The 27,353-nt window shown below is 39.5% G+C and overlaps 1 protein-coding gene across 1 annotated transcript in view; it reads right to left on the reverse strand.

Moving 5' to 3' along the window:
• Positions 1-698: 698 nt before the first annotated feature.
• The window catches only part of LOC124091556 (dual specificity tyrosine-phosphorylation-regulated kinase 4-like), a gene marked incomplete at its 5' end in the record, with an annotated part of 33,969 nt that continues 7,314 nt past the window's right edge, over positions 699-27,353 (reverse strand). The window contains 7 exon segments of the mRNA XM_058578724.1: positions 699-3,713; positions 8,331-8,452; positions 17,831-17,893; positions 20,108-20,278; positions 22,401-22,482; positions 24,859-24,997; positions 27,017-27,157. Coding sequence (XP_058434707.1) covers positions 8,409-8,452; positions 17,831-17,893; positions 20,108-20,278; positions 22,401-22,482; positions 24,859-24,997; positions 27,017-27,157 — 640 coding nt within the window.

A 27,353-nucleotide genomic window follows, 5' to 3' on the forward strand; every position in this document is an offset into this window, starting at 1 on the left:
GGCAAAGAAGGCCCAGTGTGAGAAGGTGGCTGTAGGCAGAGCGGGACAGCCGTTGCCAAGGAAAAAATGCTCATCCATGGGGAATACGGGTAGGCCACAGGAATGAAAGTTTCCTTTGCCGTCACATCAATAGGGGGACCTCTGAGGCTGCCACCACTTCTGGAACTGGCCTGTCCAGTCACCACTGAGGACCTGAACTGGGAGAAACAGAAAGCTCCGCAGCACATCCACTGCCTTCTGATGGGTGAGTCCCAGGCCATCTGGGACAGCTATACCATGCCCCCCAACCCCAGCCCATGTGTGCGCCCCTCTACCTGGGGAGGGGCCAAGCCTCTGGCATCAGTGGGCCTCAGCCAGACCTTGCCTTACCACCCCAGCACTGCCTCCCCGCCCAAAGTGGGTGGGCGCTGCTCTCTCCTCCCAGAGACACCCTCCTACCTCCAAACTTTGTGTCCCCCTCTTCCACAGCCTGCCAACTGTTCCTTGGCCCTTCCTCCCAGGCCCTCTCCCAGCACCTTGGCAGGCTTGGCTCTGCAGCCAGGGGCTCCCTTGGGGGCCACCCTCATGAACACCATTATGACTTCACAGTCCCCCTTCCCCCACATCTGGGGCCTCCATCTGACTCCAGTAGGAACTTCCTACTCTCTCACCAGGGCCCAAAGCCCAACAGTACTCACAGGGCCTCAGCAGTAGACAGCTCCAGTCTGCCACCTTTTTTTTTAATTTTTACTTATTTTTTTTAGTCATACATGACAGAATGTGTGTGGGTGCTGACATGGGCCCCCACGGTGGGATTTCTACGTCTGTCAGCACCAAGGGCTGAGTGGGTTGGGCTGCCCAGGCTGGGGGCCTGCTATCAATGGTGGGAATGGAGCTACCCCTGGACCTGGAGATCCCAGGTGTCCAAACTACTGACAGCTGGCAGAGGTGGGGGCTCTGGGCTTCTTCCTGTCAGAAACCCCAGGTGGGATGGTGGCTCCAGGGATGAGGGGCTTCTTCCCTCGGGGAGCGTGTTTAGGTACCTTTCAAGACAGTTTTGAGCTTCTGAAGGGAGTGCCTTTGGCTTACTTTATTTCCGTCCTTTGCTAGTGCTAATTCAGAAATAGTTAAAAATCATAAACTCTTCTGGAATGTCAGCCACATCACACAGTAGTGGAAAGCCATTTAGAATTGACTTATGTTGTCTTGAGTGCAGCCTGCGTTTTCCACCCTGCTTGATCCCATCTCTGAGTGATAAATGGAAGGAACTCAGTGTTGCAAGTTGGGGGATTCACATCCTTGTTATAGAAATTTTTTTTCCCCTTTTAAAAAATGTTTGTTTGTGTGTTTGTTCTTTAATGAAAAAATTAGCCTATTTCATTGATTGATTCTTGGTAAGATAATGTATATTTTTTACTATCACATCCAAGTCTTGAAAGAACTATTTATATTTCCCATTGCATATTTATAGTTACTGTTATATCTTGAAAGAAAAGTTCTTTAAATGGAAAATTCATACCATTATAAGTCTATATATAAAGTAAAATGATAAAATAACACTGAGAGGCCCGTGATCAGCGTTCCAGAGTATGAACTGCAGGGCTGGGTGGCTATGTGATCGGGAGCATAGACTTGACTTCTGTGTGCTTTGATGTCTGCCATCTATAAAATGTGAATTAAAACGTGAGGTTTTTCAGTCTTCACACAGTATGTTACGAAGTTGAATGAATTTGCAGTGCTTGGAAAGAATGCTAGCAGGTGGCAAACACCATGCCAACGCCCAACCAGTACTCTGAGACTACAACGTGAAGTACCAGGGAGGAAGAGAAGGCAAGGAGGTGACAGATGAGTTTACACAGTACCTTGGGACCCAGGTTTAAGAGAATTAGTGAACCGTTCTGCAAAGGATTATTCAGGTTGCAGTTGGACACTAGGTTTGAAAAGAGAATGCAAGACAGGAAAGAAGAGAATGACTATCACAGGGACTGAGGTAGGAGATGACACTGAGCTGCTCCAGGATGGCCGCAGGGGTTTGCAGAGAACACATGTAGGACTGCCTGTGGTAGGTGGTGGGACATAAGAGACAAAGAGCCAAAAATGAATGGCTCAACCAATAGGGTAAAGAGGAGCAGCCTGGGGTAAAGGAAAACACCCAATGAGCAGAAAACAGGTGCAGAACATACAAACCAGAAACCCACAGTAGGCAGTCTGATAGTGAACATGCAGCTCAGGTAAGAGATCTCAGCTGATCACAGATTTGGAAACCATTGGGATTTTACCAACTAAAACCATAGGAGATGAAATCACTCCAGGAACAGAGCACAGAGTGAGAAAGGTGGCCACGCCCACTGATGATGCTTTCTCCTACTGTATGATGACAGGTGTGCTCAGGGTTCAGAGGTCTGAACATCTTGAACAGTCTGAGCCCTGGTTCTCAGGCACAGACTGAGCCCTTTGTGCAGCCTTGAGGATGTAGCTCTAAGATCCATTCTTAACAATAACAGAGAACACATGCAAGTTATGGGAACCCATTCTTTAAAAATCCCCTCCACATTCTGTTACATTTCTGCCCAGGTAAAGAAGAGATTCATGAGGTGGCAGGGATGCTAACGGGCTTACAGGTTAGTATTAGAGAGCACAATAAAAATCAAGGCTGCTCTAGGAGACTTGGATTCAAATCTAATGATTTGACTGTATGACTTTGCTAAGTCAACCTCAGGAAGACCATTTCTGGCCTACAAAATGGGCAGGAGAAAAATCTATTCATACCTGTAAGGGAGGAGTAGGACTGAGAGGTGAGAACTTTTCACCTTTTACTCTAAACTCTTGTATATTGTTTCAAGTTCTTACAAGTATCTCCTTTTATGATTCAAGAGGCTTATCCCATCTTATCTCATAAATTTTTAGTAAATTTAAAAGGTGCTACATACAGGCTGGGTGTGTGGCTCAGTGGTACAGCACTTGCCTAATATGTGCAAGGCCCTGGGTTTGACACCCAGCAAAACACACACACACACACACACACACACACACACACGTGTACTATGAGAATATATAAAAGAATATGTGACTTATTTAGTAGACCCCAGTAGAACTACACTTAATTTTTAGCCACATAACAAAATGAGGTGGCTAGCTGAAATTTTATGATAAAGCACGATGTATAAATACTGCAGTTTGGATCAGGCATGTCCCCCCAGTGCTCATGAGTTTAAGAACTGATCCCCAGTGCCAATGTTCAAGAGGTGGGGCTTTGGGGAAGTGACTGGCTCATGAGGACTCTGACCTCATTGGTGGATTGATCCAGGGATAACTGAATGGGAGGTTGTGGACGCTAGGCAGGTAGGCCTGTGTGGAGGAAGTAGGTTACTGGGGACTATATTTTTCCCTTGGGAACTATATTTTGTTCCTGGCCCCTCCTCTCTCTATCCCTTCCCTCCCCCACCCTCTCTCTCCATCTTGGCTACCATGAGGTGAAGCAGCTTTCCTCCGTATGATATTCTCACTCATCTCAGTTCCAAAGCAATGGAACCAGCCAACCATGGACTGGCACTTCTGAAACCATAAGCCAAAATAAATCTTTCTTCTATGTTGTTTTTCTCAGGTATTTGTCACAGCAATGAAAATCTGGCATACACAATAAATAAGTCACTTACCCTTTCTCGAAGTCTTGAATCATACTGTACTGTCATATGTTTGCAAAACAGGTTATGCTTCAAAATCCCATGCATGGTCTGCAAAGCAAAACACAACTGTTTCTTATACAAATGTTAATCACTATGAAACGTCAACACAATACATGACACTTTCATTAATTAAAAAATATAATAAGACCAAAGAACAAGCAATACATTTCCCTTGTAAATGCTGCCTCTTGGGCTGGGGATGTCTCTAGTGGTATAGAACTTGCCTAGCATGCACAGGGTTCCTTCCCTAGCAACACAAAAACCAACCAACAATAACAAATGGTCCCCCTTCTGTTCTGCTCCTCCTTTTGTCTCTCCATGACTGACTCTGGTATTTTCTACTAAACTATCTCTTAGTTCACACGTTAGCAAACTATAGCCCACATGCCAAATCCAAACTGTCAGCTGCTTTGTAAATAAAGTTTTATTGGAACACAGACACAAGTTCCACATAAGTATTGTCTCTGGCTGCTTTCACACTCCAACAGTACGGGGTGAACAGTTGTGACAGAGAGCTCAGAGCCCACAAGATCTAAAGTATGTATCACGTGGCTCCTTATAGAAAAGGTTGGCTAACCTGTTCCATTTCCTAAATCTCCACTCAAGTGTCTAAACTGCTATTTAACATCCATTAGTCTCAACTGCAGTGCTATTTTTAGTTCTAGAATTTGAACTTTTGTTTAAAAATTACTGTTTACAGTTCTCTGCTGAGATTCTGGGTCATCGCTCATCTGTGTGTAACATGGGTGTGTTACTCCTGTGGCTGTTTTGTCTTTTATTTTGCTCATTTGTGTCCATGTTTCCTTCTTTCAGTTTATCTGGCTACTTTTAGTGGACATAAAACACTGTATTTGCAAAACTACAGAAATTGTTTAAATCCACTTCTACCTTGCATTTTCACCCCTCCCCGTAAGTTAGACATTATCATTACTGTCATATACGTGTTGTATTTCTTTGTGTTTATCTATGCTATGAACCTTTGCCAATTTCTTTGCTCACTGATCTTTTTCTGAAACTCGGACCTTCCTTCTAGAATTATTTTCAATATTTTTTTGAAAATGCCTTGAAGGTCTGTTTGTCTGAACGGTCTTCACCTGTTTTCTAGAAAAAGGTTTAAAACCCTAGGTTAATCCTTGCCCTCTCTCAGCATACCGAAGAGGATGTTACTGACATTGACAGACCTGTAGACAGCCTAACTGCTTGACTAGTGAATGATGTTTGTCTTCCTTATTCTTTGGAATCTTGGCTTGGCTACGATGAATACAGAGGTGGATTTCTTTTGTATTTACCAATTGGGACTGCTTACACTTTCTGGATCTGAGATCCACTGTCTTTTAATGATTCTGTAAGACCAGCTATGACCTCTTTGAATACTGCCTCATCCTCAACTCTCTGACGTCTCATCTTGAAAGACATTACAACTTCCCATCATGTTCCTCACGTCTTAAATCAGTCATGTATGTCACCCTTAGGTTTACTGTCTTAACAATCATGTCAGCTGTGTGTAATCGGTAACTCAATATGTTCACTGAGGTTTTGGCTAACTTATTCCATGCATTAAACTGACTTTATTGATACATAATTTACAACAGTAAAATGCACCTATTTTAAGTCTACAGTTCATTTGAGTTTTGACAAATGTATGCACCCACCTAGGTGCTAAAAATTAAAATACAGAAGAATTTTATCACCCCAAAATATATCTTCATACCCATGCCAGTAAATCCTTCTCACCCCTGGCCCAAGCAATCACTGAACTGCTTTATGTAACTCTACATCAGTCTTTTACCAGAGTTTCATATAAACAGAATCATGTATTATGTTCTCTTTAGTGCCTGGTTTCCTTTGTTTAGCATGTTTTTGAGAGACTCATCCATGTTGATGCCTATCTAGTGTTCCATCTTCAGTGCTGAGTTGTATTCCACTATATGAACACACCACAGTTCATTTGTTCATTTACCTCCTGATAAACACAGAGTCTATTATATGGCTGTTACAAACAAAAGTCCTACTGAACAATGGTGCACAAGTCTTTATGCAGACATACGTTCTTATTTCTCTTGGATAAGTCTCTGGGACTAAAACTGCTGGGTAACAATAAGCATATGTTAAACTATTTTCCAAAGTAGTTGGTTTCTTTTACATTCTCACCTGCAGTGTGTGACTTTTAGATACTCTACAATCTCTTCACATTTTAGTCATTCAAATGTTATGTACAGTGGTATCTCAACTGTGGTTGTAATTTGCATTTATGTGACAATCGAGGATGCCGAGCATCTTTTCATTTGTATCATTTTTATTGTCCTTGCATGTATCTTCTTTTATGAAGTTCCTGTTCTAATTAAAATATTTTGCCCCTTTAAAAGTTTGTCTAATTATTGAGGAGAAAGAATTCATACGCACACAGTGTCTTATATATATGTACATATATACACACACATATATGTACATATGATGTATACATTATTTACATATAATACACTTATTTATACTTTCCTTCCAATCTGTGGTTTGCCTTTTCATTTTACAAATGGTACTTGCAAAGAACAGACAACTTTTACTCGAATAAAATCCAGTTTATATAATCAATTTCAAACTAGTTTTTGTGTGTGGTGCAAGGTAAGGGTTGACGTTCATTTTCGTTGTGTCAGCACCATTACTGAAAAGACTATCTTTATCTAATAAATTACTCTAGGACCTTTGTCAAAATCCTACTGACCACAAACACAAAACCAATAATTTACTATATAAGTGTGGCTCTGTTTTTGGCCTCTCCAATTTTGCTTGAAAAAAAAAAAAAAAGTCTTCTTTTTAGTTTTCAAAGTATTTTCAATCTTTATACCTTCAGAATATATTTCGAAAAATTCCTGTAGAATTCCTACTCTTGCCTCCTCTTCCCCATTTTCCTCTCAGGACTCCCAACCAACATGTGTGTTGGATTGTCTGACACTGTTCCATACTTCGCTGAGACTGTTTATCTTCCTATTTTAGTCTTTCTTTCTGCTCCATAGTAAATTCAGAATGTTCTGTTGCTAAGTCTTCACGTTCAATGACCTCTTCTACAGTGCCTACCCTGTTAGTCCCATCTTGTGACATTTTTATTTCAGGACATCATATTTTTCATCTCTAGATCAATCTGGTTCTTTTTTTAAATTTTAATTTGCTATATACGACAGCAGAAAGCGTTACAATTCATATTACACATATGGAGCTCAACCTGGTTCCTTTTTAAGATTTTTGGTTTTTAATCGTCTATTTCTCTCATTTTTCTTCCTTATTCACTGCTTGGAAGTGACCATTCTGGAATCACTACTGCGTGCCCTGTTTATTCCACAAAATCCCTGCACGTTGACTGGTGGGGACTCACGTGCTTCTCCACCCTCTGTGAGCTCTAGGAATAGCTCCACTTTTCCCTCCCCAGGAACCAGTCTCTCCTCTGCAGCTGTGTCTTGCTTGTTCTCATGCGGTGTCATTCCACCCATATGCAGATAACAGTCTCCCTAAGAGTGTCTTTTTGGTTGAATTTTTAAAAATTTGTTCATTTCAGTTATCCATGACAGAAGAACGTATTTTGACATATTTAAGCAGACTGCTATGTATACTTCTAGAGTTCTTTCTCTGTCTAGCTCTTCTACTTCTCTGAACCTCAAATTTTAGTCACCTAATATCCCCAAATTCCACGCTTTCCCTCCTCAAATAATGGGGACCACCGAGCTCTATTTTGTGCCCCCTACCAGAGTCTGGAAATGGCTTTGGACAATCCTGGGGCTCAGCTTATTTGTTCCACCTCATCTAGGCATCACAGAGCCATGATGCCCGGAGTCCAAGGTCTCACTTACTGGATTTTATTCGAGTAAAAGTTGTCTGTTCTTTGCAAGTACCATTTGTAAAATGAAAAGGCAAACCACAGATTGGAAGAAAATTATAAATAAGTGTAATATATGTATATTATATATATATATATATATATATATAATATAACATACACTTTTTTTAGTTGTAGATGGACACAATACCTCTATTTATTTATTTATATGCAGTACTGAGGATCAAACTCAGTGCCACACATGTGCTAGTCTTCCACTGAGCCACAACTCCAGCCCCACTGACATTTTGCACTTATTGTTGAGTTTTCTAGTTATTTACACAGGGAGGTAAATTCCAATCCTATTATTCCCTCATGATTAGTCACAAAGTCTCCTTCCATTGAGTTTTAACAAGTTGATTTGGTTCTTTTTAATAAAATCTGGGTGTAATTTTTATAGAGATCTGTTCTCTAAAGACATTTACATCATGTCACATATTTCTTTATGGAATCAGAATGTTTTTTTACTCTGTCTGGCTTTTCTATTATCTGATGTGACTGTGGGTTGATCTCCTGCCTGTCATTTCTCCTGGATTTTTCCTGATACCTTATTTTTATTTTTTTGTTAAGCATTTTTTTTCCAAAGCTACTCTAACTTAAAAATAAAACAAAAACAAAAAACAAACCAAAAAAACTAAGTTCAACGAGAAGAAAAGGAAAGAGTTCACATGGAGATGAGAGAGTGGGGAGAAGGTGCTGTCTATGTGATTTAATTCCCTGCGGGCTCTGGTGGCAGATCTTTCAAGCTTATACTCTTGAGACTTGAGACCTCTTAGCCTAAACCTTCACCCTACACTCACCTGCTTTGACCGTGTGCGATCGCTGGAGAAAACATGAGTAAACCTCACTTTACTCATAAATCTACCAGCAGCAGCCGCTTATTTAAATCCAGTCTCTGAAAGAGGTTCATCTATTCCTTGTCCTGTGGTGAAACAAAGCATTCAAAAACATAACTGAGGGGTACAGATAAAGCCACATATAAGAGAACAGAAACTGTGCCTATCTCTATTTTAATGAAAAGTTTCCTCGAGCACTTTTCTACACGACTTTTCAGAGAGCCAAGGAGCCGACAGTACCTACTGTGAAGTTAAGCTGATTCTATCAAGGCTCAGATTCAAATGTTTTCCAAAAGAGTTGTTTGCCTGCTGGAAATAAGGTGATGCTAACAACATCTCGGTTTTAGCTCTTCCCTCTTTTGTGTTTGCCCATGTCCTCATTGGTTGCATTTTATAAATGGTGACTCTGACCCTACATGTGCTGCTATCATTACCATAAGAGTTTTGCCTTCTATATCTCCATTGTCCAAATGTTCAATATTATAATGATGGTACTTCTTTCTTCCCTGCCCCCTTCCCTTTCTTTTTCATTTAAAAAAAAACAAAAACAAAAACAAAAAAAAAAAAAACACTATGAAACCTACACTTCCTTCCAGGAGAAAAAGCAGATTGGACACTGAGAAGGAACTTATTATTACAGAATAAGTGATGTATGCTTGGTGTGAGTGGGCTCATAGAATGCAAGGAAATCCCCAAGGGACGAAGCCAAGCCATCAAAGACCCCTGGGCTGAAATGTGAAAAGTGATATGGAAATTTGGAGTTGCTGCAACATCAGCTCAGGTTGGAAGGGTTTCTGGAGGAGGCCTGCTCATGAGACAGCAAGGTGGGAGGACCAAACTGCACTGAAGCAAGGGGTCCTAGAAGGAGGCTACTGTCATCTCAGGCCAGTGGCCTAATGCAAATCCTGCTCAGAACAAACCACTCACAACAGAGGATAACAAGCTCTCCACTAATTTTAGAGCAAATAATAGGTCAGCCAAAGATTCAACACATACACAAGAAAATAATCCATAATGAATGAATGAGAGTCATAATAATGAATGAGAGTCAGCAGAAAAAAAGAACAGATTTAGAATCATTAAGAATTCACACACTGAAATCAGCAAAGAAAAGCTATGAAATTAATTATGAATAAGACATAAATGTTATAGGCAGAATATTCCTGATCACACCAGAAAGATTTCAGATGTGTTGCTCAGAGTAACAGGCATGAATTTATTAGAAGGGATAGGAAAAGGGGAGAGCGGGTCCTCTCAGGAGAAGGATGGCATGCCTCTCCTACCCTCTGATTATATTGGGGGTCCCAGAGAAGTTTCCAGAAAGACCCACCCAGGTCCACCTCTTGACTTTTGACTGACAGGCAGCAGGATGACAGCAGACTTTCAAGTTTTCTCTGCACATGGGAACTCTAGGTTGGTTTGTCCTGTGCTGAGTGGTTCTAACTGGAACTTGTTCTTAGAGATGTTATGGTTAGGGGAATTATCCTTACCTTTCAGAGTTCTGGGATCCGTCTGTGGAAGGGTCACAAAATTCCCCCCTTATAGGGTAACTAATGTTTTTATTGGCATTTTAGGCCTGCATTTCTCCTGCAGATAACAGGTTGTTATGCCAGGCAGGGCTGCAGGTAAATTGCTTTTTTAAAAAAGAAACCACATGAGAGTCAGCACAGGAGACTCATTTTATAGAATTATTCCCTTAACCTCATGTTTCCACTGCTCACATCTGTCTGTTCCCTACCATAAAGATTCAGAAAGATAAGCAATTAACAGAAAGCATTAAAAACAACCAGATGGCTTTCTAAAAGATAAAATAAATCTTTAATAAGGAAAAACAGAATGCTAAGAAAAGAAAAAAAAAATCCCTCAGTGGTTTGAGTGATGTGGTTGAGGGGAGATGTAATGAACTCCAAGACAAAGCTGCACATACTACCCAGAATGCAGCACAGATACAAGGAGAAGGAATGTGGATATACTGGTGATGAATGGGAAAGAATGAGAATTCCCCACATGCATTGTTTAGTTCAGGCTACTGTAACAAAATACCATAGATTAGATGGCTTATAAACAACAAACATTCATGTCTCACAGCTCACGATCAGGGTGTCAGCATGGCTGGGTTCTGGTGAAGGCTTCTTCCAGGGTACAGAGTGCTGACTTCTCCCCTTATGTGCTCAAATGGCAAAAGAAGGTATAAGAGCTCTTCAGGGCCCCCTTTTAATAATCCCGCCCACAAGGGCTGCACCCTCATGACCTAATCACCTCCCAAAGATTCCATCTTTCAGAGATGAAATCTTTGGAGGTAGAAAATGGAGAAAATAAACATGTAAAATGGAAAACAGAGAAAATAAACATAAAGAAATAATGGCTGGGGCTGGGGATGTGGTAGCTGTAGCGCGCTCGCCTGGCATGCGTGTGGCCCGGGGTTCGATCCTCAGCACCACATACAAACAAAGATGTTGTGTCTGCCGAAAACTAAAAAAATAAATATTAAAAATTCTCTCTCTCTCTCAAAAAAAAAAAAAAGAGAGATAATGGCTGAGTTTTCCAAAAATGAGAGAAGACACCCATGTACAGATAAAGGAAACACAATGCATATCAAATAGAATAATTTTTAAAAAACCCTCCTAGATAAACCAAATCAAAGATTTTCAGAACAGTTATAGAGAAAGATGTAAATGTAGAATGCCACCTGACGGGCCAGACTTCCTCACAGGAACAATGAAAGCCCAAATAAGAATAGATTAACATCTTCCAAGTGTTGAAGAACCGTCCAACCCAAACTGTATGCACTAAGATCACCTTTACCATCAGTCTAGCCACACACACCGGGGAACCTTTCAGAAAACATAATTCTGGAAAGAAGGTCTGAGATACAAAAGAAGCGATAAACAGCAAAGCTAGCAAACACTGCCTGAATGACAAGTGGAGGCAATAATGTCCACATCAAGTGGTTTAAAAAAAAAAAAAAGACTAAGATGACAGACAATGATAACATAAGTTCCTGTATTTTTCGAGAGGGGACATTAATGATGTTATTCTTCATTAGGTGTTGTTAGGGTGAATATCCATGTCTCCCTAAAATTGGTATTTTGGGAGTTGGGCCTGTGGGAGATGATTAGATTTTAGGGTCAATCCCTCATGAATGTGATGAATGACCCATGAGAAGGGACAGCTCTTAGCTGGGCCTGGTGGCATACACCTGTAATCTAGTGATTCAGGAGGCTGAGGCAGGAGGATCACAAGGTGGATACCTGCCTCAGCAACCTTGCAAGATGCTGTCTCAAAATAAAAAGGGCTGGGAATGAACTCAGTGGTAGAATGCCCTAGTACAGAGGAAAAAAAGAGAGAACAAAAGCATGCTCAGGCACAAGACCTCTTACTGTCTGTTCTAAGTCGTGGGAGGATGCCATCAAAAGACAGCAGTCTGCAAACCAGGAAGCAGACTGGGAAGACCTTGATCTTGGACTTGGCCTCCACAGCTGTGAGGAAATAAACGTGTGGTTTCACCTGCCCAGTCCATTGTCATAAACTGACTAAAATGAGTATGAATGGGAACCATTAAAAGACAAGAAATGGTGGAACCACTAGGGAAGGTAAGACAAGCCTGAGAAATAAGGACTTAAGATATAAAAGCCAGTAAGAATAAAGAGAAAGACTACAAAAAGAAGGAAGAAAAGAACCACAAAGGAAAGAAGTTCAAACATATCACTAACCAGAATAAAGGCAAATAGACTATTACCAGCTAAAAAGATTATGTATATTTTTTAAAGAACTAAGCATCCAACTAAGATGGGAGAAGAATTTAAAAAAAAAAAAAGAATAAACTAAAAAATGAATGTGAACACAAAAGACTTTATTCACATTCCACAGTCAGCTTCTAATGAAGTAAGACAAAGGAGCAGTACTAAAGGACAAGGTGGTGGCAACCGATCAAAGCCAGAGAATAACTTGGGTCCAGTACAAGTCATTCAAAAGCAGGTTCATTTAAGTGTCAGACTAGTTAGTCTCCAGAAAAGGGAGTTAAGCACCCTGGGAATGAAAACCAGTTTATATTATCCCCAGGTCACTACCCCTCAAACAAAACTAAATGCTTTTATAATCACAGCACAGAAATAGCAGTTCTACCTGAAAGTTCACTCAGGATATTCTTTAAAAAGCTGAGCTAGATCACAGGACAACTAAAAACTTGGGGTCCATACTAACAGAACTCAAGAGGAAGAATCAGTTCAGAATAAAATAATGAGCACACATGAGAATTAAAGCTCTTGGTTACTACTAAAACTAAAATATCTGAGCTGGAAAATACCATTAACACCAGCCAGAAAACATCACATTTCCAAATAGGAACCATTTTAAATCTAGACAGTTATATTTTAAGGCATCTAGAACCAATATAACTTTCTAATCAGCTGACTAGGCCTCTTAGAAGCTGAATGTAAAGAGCAATTTGGAGAAGTGGTTTCTGGGTTTTTTTGTTGTTGGTGGTGGTGATGCTAAGGTTTGAACTCAGGGGTACTTTACCACTGAGCTGTCCCCAGCCCTTTTTATTTTTTGAGACAGGGTCTCACTAAGTTGCTCAGGGCCTCACTAAATTGCTGAGGGTACCCTTGAACTTAAGATCCTCCTGCCTCAGCCTCCCAAATCACTGGGATTACAGGTCTGCATCACTACGCCCAGCTGAAGAGCTGTTGTGTCTGTTTAGTTCAGTCAAGAGATTTATTCCTCTTGGTTACCAGTTGCTCTGATCATATTCTGTGGCTGTTATATACTTTATTTCTGAAATCTCAATCTAAGTCAATCCCAGTACAGTGCTGCCCCCAGGCTACCCTACCCACTGAATCTGATTAATTTGCATATCACTTTAACAACTAAAGCAGAGATTTAGAATAACAACCAGATTATGCCAACCTTGAAGTACTTTCTCTTTGTTCAATCTTGTTTCCCCACTAAAATAGAAAGAGGGAGGAAAAAACTTTAATATCAAGTTATGTCATTTTTGAAAAGAAGAAAACTAGCTATGAAGGGTAATGATATTCATAAAGATCATCTGAATCATAACACACTTCATAATTGAACCTATAAAAATGCAATTCATTCTAGAGCTCTACCGATGAGCTCAAAATTTCAAACTACCCCAAATTAAAATGTATAGATTACACTCCAGTAAGATTGGCAGCCATTATGAAGTCAAACAACAACAAGTGCTGGCGAGGATGTGGGGAAAAGGGTACACTTGTACATTGCTGGTGGGACTGCAAATTGGTGCAGCCAATTTGGAAAGCAGTATGGAGAGTTCTTGGAAAGCTGGGAATGGAGCCACCATTTGACCCAGCTATTCCCCTTCTCGGTCTATTCCCTAAAGACCTAAAAAGAGCATGCTACAGGGACACTGCTACATCGATGTTCATAGCAGCACAATTCACAATAGCAAGACTGTGGAACCAACCTAGATGCCCTTCAATAGACGAATGGATAAAAAAAATGTGGCATTTATACACAATGGAGTATTACTCTGCATTAAAAAATGACAAAATCATAGAATTTGCAGGGAAATGGATGGCATTAGAGCAGATTATGCTAAGTGAAGCTAGCCAATCCCTAAAAAACAAGTACCAAGTGTTTTCTTTGATATAAGGAGAGTAACTAAGAACAGTTGGGAGGAAGAGCATGAGAAGAAGATTAACATTAAACAGGGGTGAGAGGTGGGAGGGAAAGGGAGAGAGAAGGGAAACTGCATGGAAATGGAAGGAGACCCTCAGGGTTATACAAAAGTACATACAAGAGGAAGTGAGGGGAAAGGGAAAAATAATACAAGGGGGACAAATGAATGACAGTAGAGGGGGCAGAGAGAGAAGAGGGGAGGGGAGGGGGGATAGTAGAGGATAGGAAAGGCAGCAGAACACAACAGACACTAGTATGGCAATATGTAAATCAATGGATGTGTAACTGATGTGATTCTGCAATCTGTATATGGGGTAAAAATGGGAGCTCATAACCCACTTGAATCAAAGGGTGAAATATGATATATCAAGAACTGTGCAATGTTTTGAATAACCAACAATAAAAAATTAAAAAAAAAAAAGTTCACTTGAAAAAATATATATATAGATTAGGAATCAATCTTAAATAAACTGCAAGAGTATAATGCTATTTTTAAAATATTTATATATGTGCATACATTATTTTTGTTAAATAATCTTGTCAAAATAAATATATTACTCAAAATTACTTTCAAAGGCAGAACCAAAACATGAAGATCAGTCCTTATATTGCTGACCTTGAACTGAGCAAGGGAAAGGGCATTGGAATGGAATGGGAAAGAAGGAACATTTTGTAGTACTGAACACTATCCTGCAAACCACAGCACACTGAACTGAGGCTTGGACACTACAATTTTAGGAGTTAAAAAACAAAACAAATTCAAACAGCCTTGAAACAATGAGAAGGGTGAGAGGACTAGAAAAATTGGTTACCAGGTAACTGGGGAAATGGAGGTTGGAAAGGAAAGAGGAGAGGGGAGTACATGGGCAAGACCAGATGACACGGTAGACCAATAAAAGCAATCCTCAAGTAAGTAAAAAGTAGAATCAAGGAGAATTCAGTTAAAACTCTTGTGCTTTAATCAAATGTTTCTTGAGCCATGACTAGGAATACAGACTGAGTCTCTGCGTAGGCTCCTGACCATTGTGATCAATGGCTGCCTGGAGCAATGGATCTCAAACTTGAGCCTCATCAGAATTAACTGGCGGGCTTATTAAACCACAGCCCTGATGCTAGGAATACCTGCATTCACTCATATTAAAATTATTTCTAATAGAAAAGATTGTAAATATTCCAAATGTACATTGACAGGAAGTTGGTTTCCCTAACCGTAGCTCAAATAACCATTTATTAATGGTTTCATTAACAAATAAATAGTGATATATCTACCTAATGGAATAATGTGTAGCAAGCAGTGTCTTTAAGAGAGAGACTTACGTAAAGATACTAATTAAATAGAAAAATCATGGTATAGAATAAAATAAAAAGAACATCACCTTTTTAGGAAGGAGGGAAATAATATTTGGATCTGCACAAGAAACACTGGAAGGATACACAATGAAACTAAGAAACAGTCATCTATGGGTGGGGAAAGAACAACAGGGAGAATTGTTTTGATTTCTAAAAATGTTTATTTATTAGCTTACAAATAAAAGTATGATAAATGAAATTACTATACATAGAACTATTTACGCCTTGGCAAAACAAATAGTACTAATTCATCATTATTATCCAGAATTCATTTGGAATCCTAATGGACACAAAAGTGAAAATTAACCTCTACCCTGCAGGTGGATCAGAAGCATCCAGGGCAAGTTTGAGGAACTCTGTCATCTCTCACCTAGAAAATGGTGTTACGCATTAGATTCACTTTGTATCTCAACCTCATAATCTTGCTGAGATGAAGAATAAAAGAACTGCTGCTAAAGTTACCAAAAATGAAACAACAGTAATTTGATAGTTTTGTAAAGGCACTTCCCACCATCTAATGATTTTGGCAAAAGGAGAAAAATAGCTGTGATGTAATGCGGGACTTCTTTTAGCTATTTGTCAATAAAGACTGCTACAGAACTAACTGTATTATTATAATCACTGGCTTTTGCTTTTAACTTGTGTTGGGTATTTGCCTTCAAACCACTTTATAAATATTACACAGTAGGAATCCAAAAGTTGCATTTTCCCTAAAACTTTTATTAAAATTTTAGAGCTTTTATTAGCTTTACCAAGATTACATAAATCCTTGAAGCAAGTGTTTAAAATTAGTTTGGGGAGTGGAAACTAGATGGATAAAATAGTTTTAACTATTAATCCATTTTCCTTAACCAAAGCTTGGCTTATGACAGAGGCAGAGAAGAGGCGGCAGCTGAAAGGTCAGAGGGATATATTCTGAAGGAGTCAAGAATAACACCACTCATTTTCATAACTGCAGTGTGATCCACTTCCAAAATACAACACCCAACTCTGCAGGACTCTAAAGACTTATGCCAAGAAGTGAAGTCTTATGACGAGCCATTTATAGACCCACAAATATGCATCATTCATTTTGTAGTTTATCATACTGTTTTTCACTTAAAAGTTTTTTTTTTTTTTAGTCCAGATTTATATTCTGTGGAATTTCTTTAGAAATCATATAAAGCTTAATTTCCCCATTATGTCCTCTTGAGGGATTCAAATTCAACAGACAATACTCAGTTTGCCATACCAGAGAGACAAATCAAGGGAAATAAGTATTTACTCATTAGTATACATTTTCAGAATAAATATGCTTTACTGTACATGGAAATATAAAACTTTCTGATATTTACTCATGAATACAGCTTAATTCTAATTCCTTTACAATTAATTCATTTGCAAACAGAAGATTTCAAAGGTTAGTAATATAGGGACTTTCACTAGACAGTTTGAGTGGAAAAACACTCATAAGGCCAGGCACAGGGTGCATGCCTTTAAAATTAGCAACTTGGACAGTTGAGGCAGGGTGATCATTAGTTCAAAGCCAGTATCAGCAACTTAGCAAGACCCTAAGCAACTTAGCGAGGCCCTTAGCAACTTAGCAAGATCCTGTCTCAAAATAAAATATAAAAAGGGCTGGGGATGTGGCTCAAAGGTTAAGCACCCCTGGGTTCAATTTCCGATACAAAATAAAACAAAAACAAAAACACTTGTAAAATAGCCAACTCGTGATACATTTTTTGTTTATATATAGAGCATCCTGGTTGTAAAGGCTCCCCTCAGTTGACCACCCCAATACCTAGGAACCAATATCACAGTAATATAGCAATTACATATATCTTTATAAAAATATTAAATTGCAGATAATTTAATACTGCTTTGCTTTTTTAATGTCTAAATCAATGACTAACATTTAACAAAAAGTAATTGCTAACAGAGGTAGAATAAGAAAGGGCAGTTTGGCTATGCACAGCTTTACTAACTGATCATCTTTAAGTCATCAAATATAAATTAAATATACTTTATAAAAAAAAAAAGTTTTACAAGTCAGTTGGAAGTAAAATGATGGCTTGCAAGTGACTGACTGAAAACAGTAACAAAAAACAGTTCAAGGAACCAGGGCCTTCAACAGCCTTGTGTCGGGTGTTCCAGAGCAAGGGCCAACTGCAGGGATGAGGCAGCCACAGCCCTCTTCTCTCACTGGTCTTCTGAGTGGGAACCTGATCATTCTCCTGCTCCAATGCATTTGTATTGCCAAGAACCCATTCCCCTTGTGATTTCACCCATCTCATCTCCAGCATGCAATCTGGGACCACTTTTCATTGCCTGTAAGCTCCTAAACCACATCCTGCCCTTTGGTATGGGGACAGGAGAAAAGCAAAATATGAGATTTAGGGTATGGGAAGTACCTTCAAGATCTGTGACACCTCATTAGACACAATGAGATAAAGAGATTAGACTTGGGGACTTACCAAAGAACGTCTGTCTCCTGGAGGCCGTCTGAATGAAGTGGGCTGGCGGCAGACCCAGCACCTTCAACAAGCACAGTGTAGTTGGTTCACTCTTGGTGAAGTCACAGATTCAAAGACTGTTAAGAGCTAGGTGGGACTTTGGCCACATTTTGCCTTTTACAGATAAGAACTTGAGGATATTAAGTGATGACATCAAGTCAGTAGCATGGCGGACCCAGAGCTCATGTCTCCAGGGCTGTCTCAGTATCTTAAGATTCACATGCTATTCTAAACATACATCAGCACCAACAAAGGCAAGCCACCTTGATAGCAGCCAGATCTCAATGTCGGTACATGCTGATCACATTGAATTAGGAATGACACACCCCAGCATGGAACACCGGGAAGAGAAGGGAGGGAAAGGAGATACAAATCACCAGAGAAGGCATTTCTTATAAGATAAATTCCTTCTTGGAAAGAAAAGTATAGGCCTACTTATTCACTTTTCTCTACTGAACCTTATAGGAGTGTACAGATAAAGAAATTTATGGGTTGCTCTCAGCCCTAGGTTTCTGGCCATAATCCATGCACAATCCTGCCTTCCTGCTCCTCAACCCTACAGATATCAAGGGGAAACTGAGTCAGTCCTGGGGCAGTGGGAAGCTCAAGCCAGATGCCCCATTCACCTTGGTATTAGAAGCAGGAATGGTTCAGGGATATTTCATAAAATCATTACTAACCTTAGAAGTCATCTGGTCTGACCCCTTCATTTTCCAGTCCAGAGTGGGAAATGACTTGCCAAAAAGTCAGAACAAGGGCTAGACCCCAAATTTACTAACTCCCAGGCCAGTGTTGATTCCACCATAGTTACCATTTCTAGATATTTTCATCTAAATTATTTTAATATTTTATTATTAGTTTCAAACAACAAATGAAATCATTTATATTTAATACTTCTCAAAGGCATGTGTCACTGAATAACTTTGAGACAATCTAGAAAACAGAAATTTAGCTTTTGATTTAGAGAGATTCACGGTCAAACTTTTATCAGTTTACTAGGAAAATCCTAAAATTTGAATTTTTCAAATTTTTAGTTATTTTCTCCATTTTGTCTAATTTAGCTCTACAAGAAAACTTCATTGAAAAAAAAATGAGATGTGATTAATAATCCTGTGATGAGTCTTAGTAAAGCCTTTTTACTGGGAAATAGTCCTCCCAGGTTAAAAAAGCAAAAGTCATTACTGAACGCTACCTATTTTTTGTCAGATAATTTCCAATTATTTGTTTCAGCTGATAGGTTGATAAAAATAATTTCTGATGATAGATCATTATTCAATTGTTACACAGAATTCAGAAAAAGTCATAGAATGAGAAAACATAACTAGAACAGCTTTCCTTCCTGGGTTCACATCTTTGCAATCAATGTATTGTAATGGCCTGGTCCTGAGCCTGTTCATTGTAGCAAGAAGTAATGTTGGGGCTGGGTTTGTGGCTCAGTGGTAGAGCACTTGCCTAGCATGTGTGAGGCACTGGGTTCAATTCTCAGCACCACATATAAATAAATAAAATACAGGTCTATCAACAACTAAAAAAAAATTTTTTTAAAGAAGTAGTGTTCACTTACAGGTATAAGAATTAATGGGAAAAAGAGAAAACTCAGCTCCATTTATTCTTCTAAGAGGTATATACAATGTGAAGTAAAATTTCACATTTTATGCCTACTAATTATCTTAATTTATGCACTAGTTCTATTTTAGTGATCTCTTGAGAAAAAAATTCTACACATGGAGCTTATGATAATAAAAATTTGAAGTTATAGTGATTGATATATTTAAAAATAAAGCTATATTAAATTAGAATAAAATTCTATATATGAGGTAGAATTTAAAAAGTTCATTCAAGGAGGAAAAAGAGTTAAAGAAAGGTACAACTGTTAAAGAACTTATTCATGTCCTTTTAAAGGTAGATTTTGGTGGGTATTAGGTCACTCTTTTTTTTTTTTTTTTTTTAAATTCTTTTGGCTATATTTGAAAGATTGCTTTAACAGTTTTATTTTTAAATGTCACAATTTACATTAAGGGGGAAATGGCATCCTTTGAAACTATGTAAATTTATAATAAAAATGTTAGTTCTCAAAAATGTACAAGAAGTATGTAACTTCAAAAACACTTTTAGGGAAACTTTGACCAAAGGAAAAAAAAATAGTATGCAGGCCACTGCCCTTGATGAGCCTGATGTAGCCCCATGTCAGGACTGAAGCCATCCAAGGACATCAACCAAGCAGGCCTTCCTCCTTCTCCATGATGCAGGCCAGCTGCTCCACCTCATTCTCCCCCGGGAACAGAGGGTAACCCGTGTACAGCTCTGCCAAGATGCAGCCCAGGCTCCACATATCAATGGCCATATTGTAGGGGTGACCCAGAATCACCTCAGGGGTTTGGTAGAACCGGCTCTGGATATAGGTGTATACTGTTAGGGCAAAAAGAGAAATCTGATGTGGGCAAGCTGGCTTTCTCTCCAGGGCCCCCTCTCCAGGATAGTTTGGCAATTAAAGATGGCAGATAATTTAGAATCCCCCTATCCCCACCTTCTTACCCTATTGAGCTCTGCAAGATGAAAGTAACATCAAAAACAAAACATCATCAAATCCTCACAACAACCTGATGATTGATAAGGAACTCCAAAGCAGGCATTGTTCTGAGCAAGTTAAAGCAGGGTACTTTAAAATACTTTATGTCAGACAAGTTTTTAAAGAAGCAAACCATAAAACTAATATAAACTAAGTTTTCAAACTGTCAGGTGAGCTTTGGAAAGATAATTTCTGACAGTATTGTGATTTGGCACTGGGGGAAGCATATCAGAATTGGAAGTGTACAAAATGCAAAATTTAAATTCAATGTCTATTCAATATATTATATATATATATATATATATATATATATAGTATAATGAAGTACTAAAAGAAAATCTCAACAAAAATCTCAGCAAATAAAGATAGAAAGAAGATTATATTGTAGGGGGCCTAAATTTTATAGATAAGGAATCTAAAACCAGGGAAATGGAACATTTTGATTTTTCCTATGTTGTGATTTCCTGGATTGAGAGGGGCTATAATCACTTCTTTAATGTTTAGATTGGTTATAAGAATGTAATAATTCTTTAACTTAAAATAAATGTTTGATTAAAAACAACTTTTATACCATGCCTTTTCCAAAATGAATTTGAGTACTATGCCAAGTTCATATATATAGGGTACTTTAAATCATAAATTTAATGGCACCTGTGTGGTGCTTAGCATGTGCCAGGCACTATCCCAAGTGCTTTATGTAGATGAATTCTTCCAATCCTTACAAAAGCCCTATGAAGCAGGTACAATTTTTGTCTCAATTTTAAAGATAAGAAAACTGAGGTTAAATGAATTGTCAAGGTCATTCAGCTTCCAGTGAACAGAGCTGGGAATTGAAACCAGGAAGTCCAATTCCAGTATCCATACTCCATAGTGCCTCATAGTCAAAGATAAAAGGAAAGTCAGGAGAAATATAAAGGAGGACGTTACCGTCAGAAAGCAAGTATACAGTAATTGCAAACTCAGTTCTGAGCATCCTGGCAGCCCAAGATAAATAGCAACTAATAGGTTAATACAGTTGCCAATATCTAAAAAGAGTAAACATACAAGTTCTTTATGGGGAGCATTGTTTTCTGGATGGAATTCTTATAGGATCCATATGGAAAAATATATTAAGGAGATAGGTCCTCCAAAGTGGTTCTGCAGACTATTTGGGAATACCTATCCGATAGTCTTTTCTGCAGCCTCAGAGGGCTCCCTCTGACACATTCTGACACCAGGAAGGCTGGTCCCACAGTCTTTTTGTGTGTGCGTGCCCTTAATAGAGCCTGTGTATCTTCCCAATCATTCTACCTATTTTATTTTACTTTTTTTTTTTAATCTTTCTGTCTCTTACATTATACATAAGCAACCCAGGACAGGTAATATTTCATGTTTTGGTTTTGGTACCCAAACCAGCAAATAATGAATACCAGAAAATAGACATTTGTTGAATGGTACATGTTTTCTACATCAGTCTTGACAGAAGCCAAGTTAATTGATCTTAAATCAAATCCAATAAAGGTTGATGCAAATGTGCTCCAGGGCTACTTCCTGCATTCTAGTTTGGAAAAAAAGTACAAAGCCTAGAGAATCTAGGACAGTAAATCCCAAACATTAGAATGGCTGTTTTCTAAAGTGCAAACTCCTGTGCACTCTCCAGAAATTTAGTAGGGTGAGGTCCTGGAAACTATAATGTTTCAAAGCCCCAAGGTGTTTCTGATACACATGTAGTTAGTTTTGTGACCCAATGTTTATTGGTAACTTCATGTCCACAGAATATAAGATCTTTAAAGAGCCTCTATGGTATTTGAATCTAATTTCTCATTTTATAGATGAGGAAACTTAGGCTCAGAGAAGTGAAACACCTTGTTCAAAATCATACTAGTAACCCTGGATGGCTGATCCTAGATTGGAACCCAGGTAGTCTTGTGTGTAAACGAAGAGAAATTGCAATGGGAGAACTCAAGACAGTGGGGAACCTACCTTTCTGGTGCTCATAACAACTGGACCCAAAGTCAGTAACTTTAACTGCGATTTGGCCCTTTTGGTATAGTACTATATTTTCCTAGCACAAAGAGAAAAAAGACAGGTCAAGTTTATAAAAATTAATGTTGTCCAAGGTGCTCCACTTACTTAAATGCTCATCCCTACAGGGCCTAGTTCAAATCTGACCACCTTCAAACTCCTCCTCTGGCATCTCCTCCACATTCCATTGTACTCTCTTGCTCTTATTTCCCATTGATTTGTAGTCTACACCTTCTTTGGATTCATTATTCACTGTTTTGCATGTATCTTTCCCCATATTGATTATGTAACTCCTGAAGATGGTGGGTTTATTAATATCTTCTTCCACACCCAGTTCTGTGCCTCACTTGCCTTACAAATATCACTGAATTGGTTTAATGCCCCTGTAGACCTACCACTATGACAATAAAGAACATAAATAAACAAATAAATGAATAAGTAACTAAATAAGTTAGATTGGGGTTTGTGTGTCTCACACTGACTTTGGGGAACCCATGAAATGACAAGGTCGAGCTTCTGGGCTATCCTTTCAGCACTGGCTGAGATTGGAAGATTAAAGTCCTACTTGTGCCTCAAGGATCTCATGTCAAATGAATGGATCATGTGATTGCGTGCTGAGTACATAACATGGCACATATGACATAGCAGGCCTCTTCTGAAGCCTCTGGTACCAAAACTAAAAATCCAAATTTGCTCCACGGTATCTTTTCTAAAGAATGTTTGTGTTAATGCAAGGAGGATAATTAGCAGAAATCTTAAAAGAATTTCTAGTGAGTCTCTAGCCCAATGGAAAGAAGACCCCTTCACTAGATGGGGCTGGCCCTTTGTTATGATAAAAGCCCAAAGTTTGCTGTGTGGAAGGCTTAGTTATCAGCCTATGGCACTGTGGAGAGGTGGTAGGTCCTTTAGGAGATGGGACTAATTGGAGGAAGTTAGGTCACTGAGGTTGTGCCTTTGAAGGGGATATTGGGACCCTGTCTCTTTCTTTGGTTCCCAGCCGCATGAGGTAACAGCTTTGCTCTGCCATGAACTCCTAATGCCAGGTTCTGCCTCATCACATGGTTGAAGCCATTCAACCATGGAGTGAAACCTCTGAAAACTGTGATCCAAAACAAATCTTTCCTCTTTGTAAGTAGTTTATCTCAGGTATTTTATCACAGGGACCAAAAGCTGACTACCATACCCTCTCATCTCCCATCTTTTTGGTAGAAAGAATTCCAGGGAAGGGACAAATGCAATGAGCTATCATAGCTCATCCATACTAACCATGAAGTCCATAAGAATAATTCCCTGATTCTTTACTCACAAAATACCCTGCTGGTTGTGTGTATGTTTTCCAAAGGGATGCACATATTTGGTCTACTTGATATACTTTGTCAAGGAAATCTGTTACTTTATATTTTAGCCATTAAGTGTCTTACAGATTTCCTTGGTGAAAGTCACTTCCCTAAGCCCAAGAACCATGGGCATTGTGAATTTTTGGAACCGCAAAGCTAAAGGTTAGGAATTTGGAAATGGAGAACAAAGCAATGTCCTCCCATATCTTTACAATATTAAGTTACAAAAAATATCCTCAATTTTATTTATGAGTAACAGTTTAAAAAAATTAAATCATGTTTGGGGGTGCAGAGAAGGGAGTAAGGAATTTAAGGGATATTCACCTTGTGAAGGTCAGATTACTTTTGGAACGAGCGTTCCTCACATGTTGTCCTTAGCTACCTCTATAGTATTACTTCTTCATATTGGCAATCATTGGCTCATTTAACAAGCATTTATTTATTGCCTTCCATTATTCTCACAGGCACCATATTAGGTCCTGGGGACATAACAGTCTGACCTTGGGAGAGCTTGCAGTCCAGTGGGAGACACAGAATGAGCTAAGAATACAATACTAGCATGACAAGTAAGAAGGGCACAGCCACTGAAGGAGAGGAAGTGGTCTGAGGTGGGCCATACCTGAGGAGCAACACAGAGTACAGTGGATCTAGTAAGGACTTAGCAGAGCAGAGTAGAAGAATGATCCATCTTCGTGAATGGCACAAGCCTCTGCAGAACAGATAAGGGAAAACTCTAGAATCCAGCAAGAATTCTTAAGAACTATAAGCGACTAACGATTGAAAGGGCAAAAGTGGGTAAATCCAGACCCCCACAACTACTTGTGGAACATCTTGATGCTCAAGACAGCCACCACCCACCCCTACCACTTCTGCAGGAAACCCCTCTGGTTCTTAGCTGCCTCAAGTACACTACACCTCTCTTAGTCCTTCCAAAATGTGTGCCTCAGGCTTCACTGCATCTCACTTAGCCTATAAGCAGGAAATTTAGGGCTGCCACTCTGGAAGCCCTGGCCATGCTGGCTGCCCTAACTGCCACTAAAGAGAACCTGCTCTCCTGGCAGGACAGAGGTTATACTCACAGGCTTGAGATCACAGTGGATGATTTTCTCTACGTAAAGCATTTGCAAGCACTTCAATACAGAGAGCGTGAAGCGCCGAACTACCGATAGACTGAAACCTTGAAAGCTATTACTCTTCATCAACTCATACTAGTTGATTCTGGGAAAGACAGAAAAAGTGATGAGTATAAAAAGTATCCAAGTTTGAACCTTCAAGTAATCCTGTGTTATCTGGATTCCCTTCTAGAAGCAAGTAAATCTCAAATCAGTAGGCAAGGTTTTTCTTTCTGATAAACTGAGCCTTCTCAGTGACTCAGGGTAGACCCAGATTGGCACTCAAACATGCTGGATTCTCCAATGTACCCTGATTTCTTTCATGACAAAGCCACTTAAGTACTTCATTTACATGTGTGGGTTCAGAGATTGGATCAAATTTCTATAATAGTCATAGTTCTCAGGCCCTTGGAAGGGCCCCGGAAGCCCACCAGTCACTCAACCAAGTCATTCCTACCCTGACCTAACAAGATTATCTAAATATTGTAGGTAAAGGAGAAAGAGAGTGTGCTGACAAGAGCTAAGGTAAATGAGGGACTCCTACTCTATTAAAGACAAGTGTGGCTGCTTGGTCCCATCTAACTGTGGCTTTGCTATAATGAAGGCTGGCTCTTGCCAGATAATCCTCAGTTCTCTAGAGAGGTAGAATCCTGAAATATTATATAAAAGCATATTCAATTATATGAAATCTGCTAACTTATAAGTCTTGGAAACTAATGCCAAGCACTTTAAAAAGAAAAACTTGTTTGTAAATTGCCAATTTGTGATCTCTGTGCAAACTGTGAGACAAAGATAGGAAGGAAAGAGAAGGACCTAGAAATGACTCTGCAGGCTCTTCCTGATCTTCCATTTCTAAGATTATCTAGCCTTGGTGGTATTTAGAAAGCCATATTTTTGGTACCAGGAATTGAACCCAGGGACACTTAACCACTGAGCCACATCCCCAACACTTTTTTATATTTTATTTAGAGATAGGGTCTCAATAAGTTGCTTAGGGCCTTGCTAATGGCTGAGGCTGGCTTTGAACTTGCAATCCTCCTTTCTCAGTCTCTTGAGCTGCTGGGATTACAGGTGTGCACCATTGTGCCTGGCAAGCCATTCATTCTTGAGAGGTACAACAGAGAAATGCCATCCTGACCTGGGCACCTCCACCTTACTAGGCTTAGGATTCTCCTTCTACACACTGGCCTCTCTTGACCTCACAGAGCCCTTTTAAAGTACAATGATGTCCTAACTGGGCATTGTGATTAATGGGCAAGAAAGGCAGCCTGGACTGTCTGTTTTGCTCCACAGAAGACGATGCCCTGTTGCATATGGTAGGATAGAACACATTTTGTAATTATCAGAGATGGTGAGGGGAGTGCCCATGCTCCCTCTCAAATATAGCCTGTTCCTAGAACCTCACCATCAGTGATGGTGTCGTGGGAGCACCAAGTACTAACTCAGGGAATCCAGAAACATATGTCTTCTAAGGGTTCACCCTGATTTTTCTCCTTTGCTAAATGTCTTCTGGGCTTGTTTAAATTGCAGCATATTGACTTCTCAGAGAGAAGAATAATCAAATTAGCATGCATTTTCCCATTTAGAATGCTTTTTCAGTTCCAATATTCACCCAAATGATTTCAATCTATTTAAATCAAGACTCTGCTCTCTTACCCAAAATATCTGCTCTTCTCCTTCTTTACTCAGAATTAAAGTCCTTTTCCCACTCTGATCATACAGCTTCCTGTTCTTTTAGGTTTCAGCCTCTATACCATAGAGATGGGAAGCCAGTGTGTGGGGAACATGATAGCAAAGAAAGTCCTTTTAAACATGTTTCAATTTAGCTCTTGAGGGCAGAGGCCTTGTTTTGGACTTTCCACCTACTCAGTACTTAGTCCTCAGCACCAGGGAAGCACAACATGAGTATGCTGGCAGATAACAGGTTTACTGAGGAATGGGGTGAGATCTCCGTTTTGGGTCCCGTTCTCCTCACTCCTGGACCTGCTAGATAACTGTGCGACTGCTATGTCTACACTAGTCACTAGATATTCACGCCCAGAAAAATCTAGTTTTATGACTTCAAAGTTTTTCTTCAAGTTCCCTTAAGCAACTTTTCAAAAGAAAATGAATCAAAAAGACTGACCCCAAAAGTTCAAAGGTGATGCAGAGGTGATTCCGGAAGTAGAAAAAGTCCTTCATGTGTACCACATTGTACTTGTTGTCTTTATCCTTCCTTCTGAGGACTTCCAGGATCCTCAGCTCCACCAGGGCCTGGTAGTGAAATCTGAGGTGATTGGGGAGTGGCAGGGAGGGTGGGGAATGAGGACAGAAAACACAGGTATCATGTCATACTGCAGCAATTAGCCCGTTTTCTCAGACCCTACCACAACCCCAACAGAAATGTCTAACACCGCAGAAAGCACTAATAATTCCACACTCTTACTTCCGCTTTGCCCCTTCATGGACTCAGACATGAAGAG

Source organism: Marmota monax, unplaced genomic scaffold (assembly GCF_021218885.2).
Source record: "Marmota monax isolate L192 unplaced genomic scaffold, Marmota_monax_Labrador192_F-V1.1 WCK01_AAM20220418_F8-fsc01808, whole genome shotgun sequence".
Lineage (NCBI taxonomy): Eukaryota > Metazoa > Chordata > Mammalia > Rodentia > Sciuridae > Marmota > Marmota monax.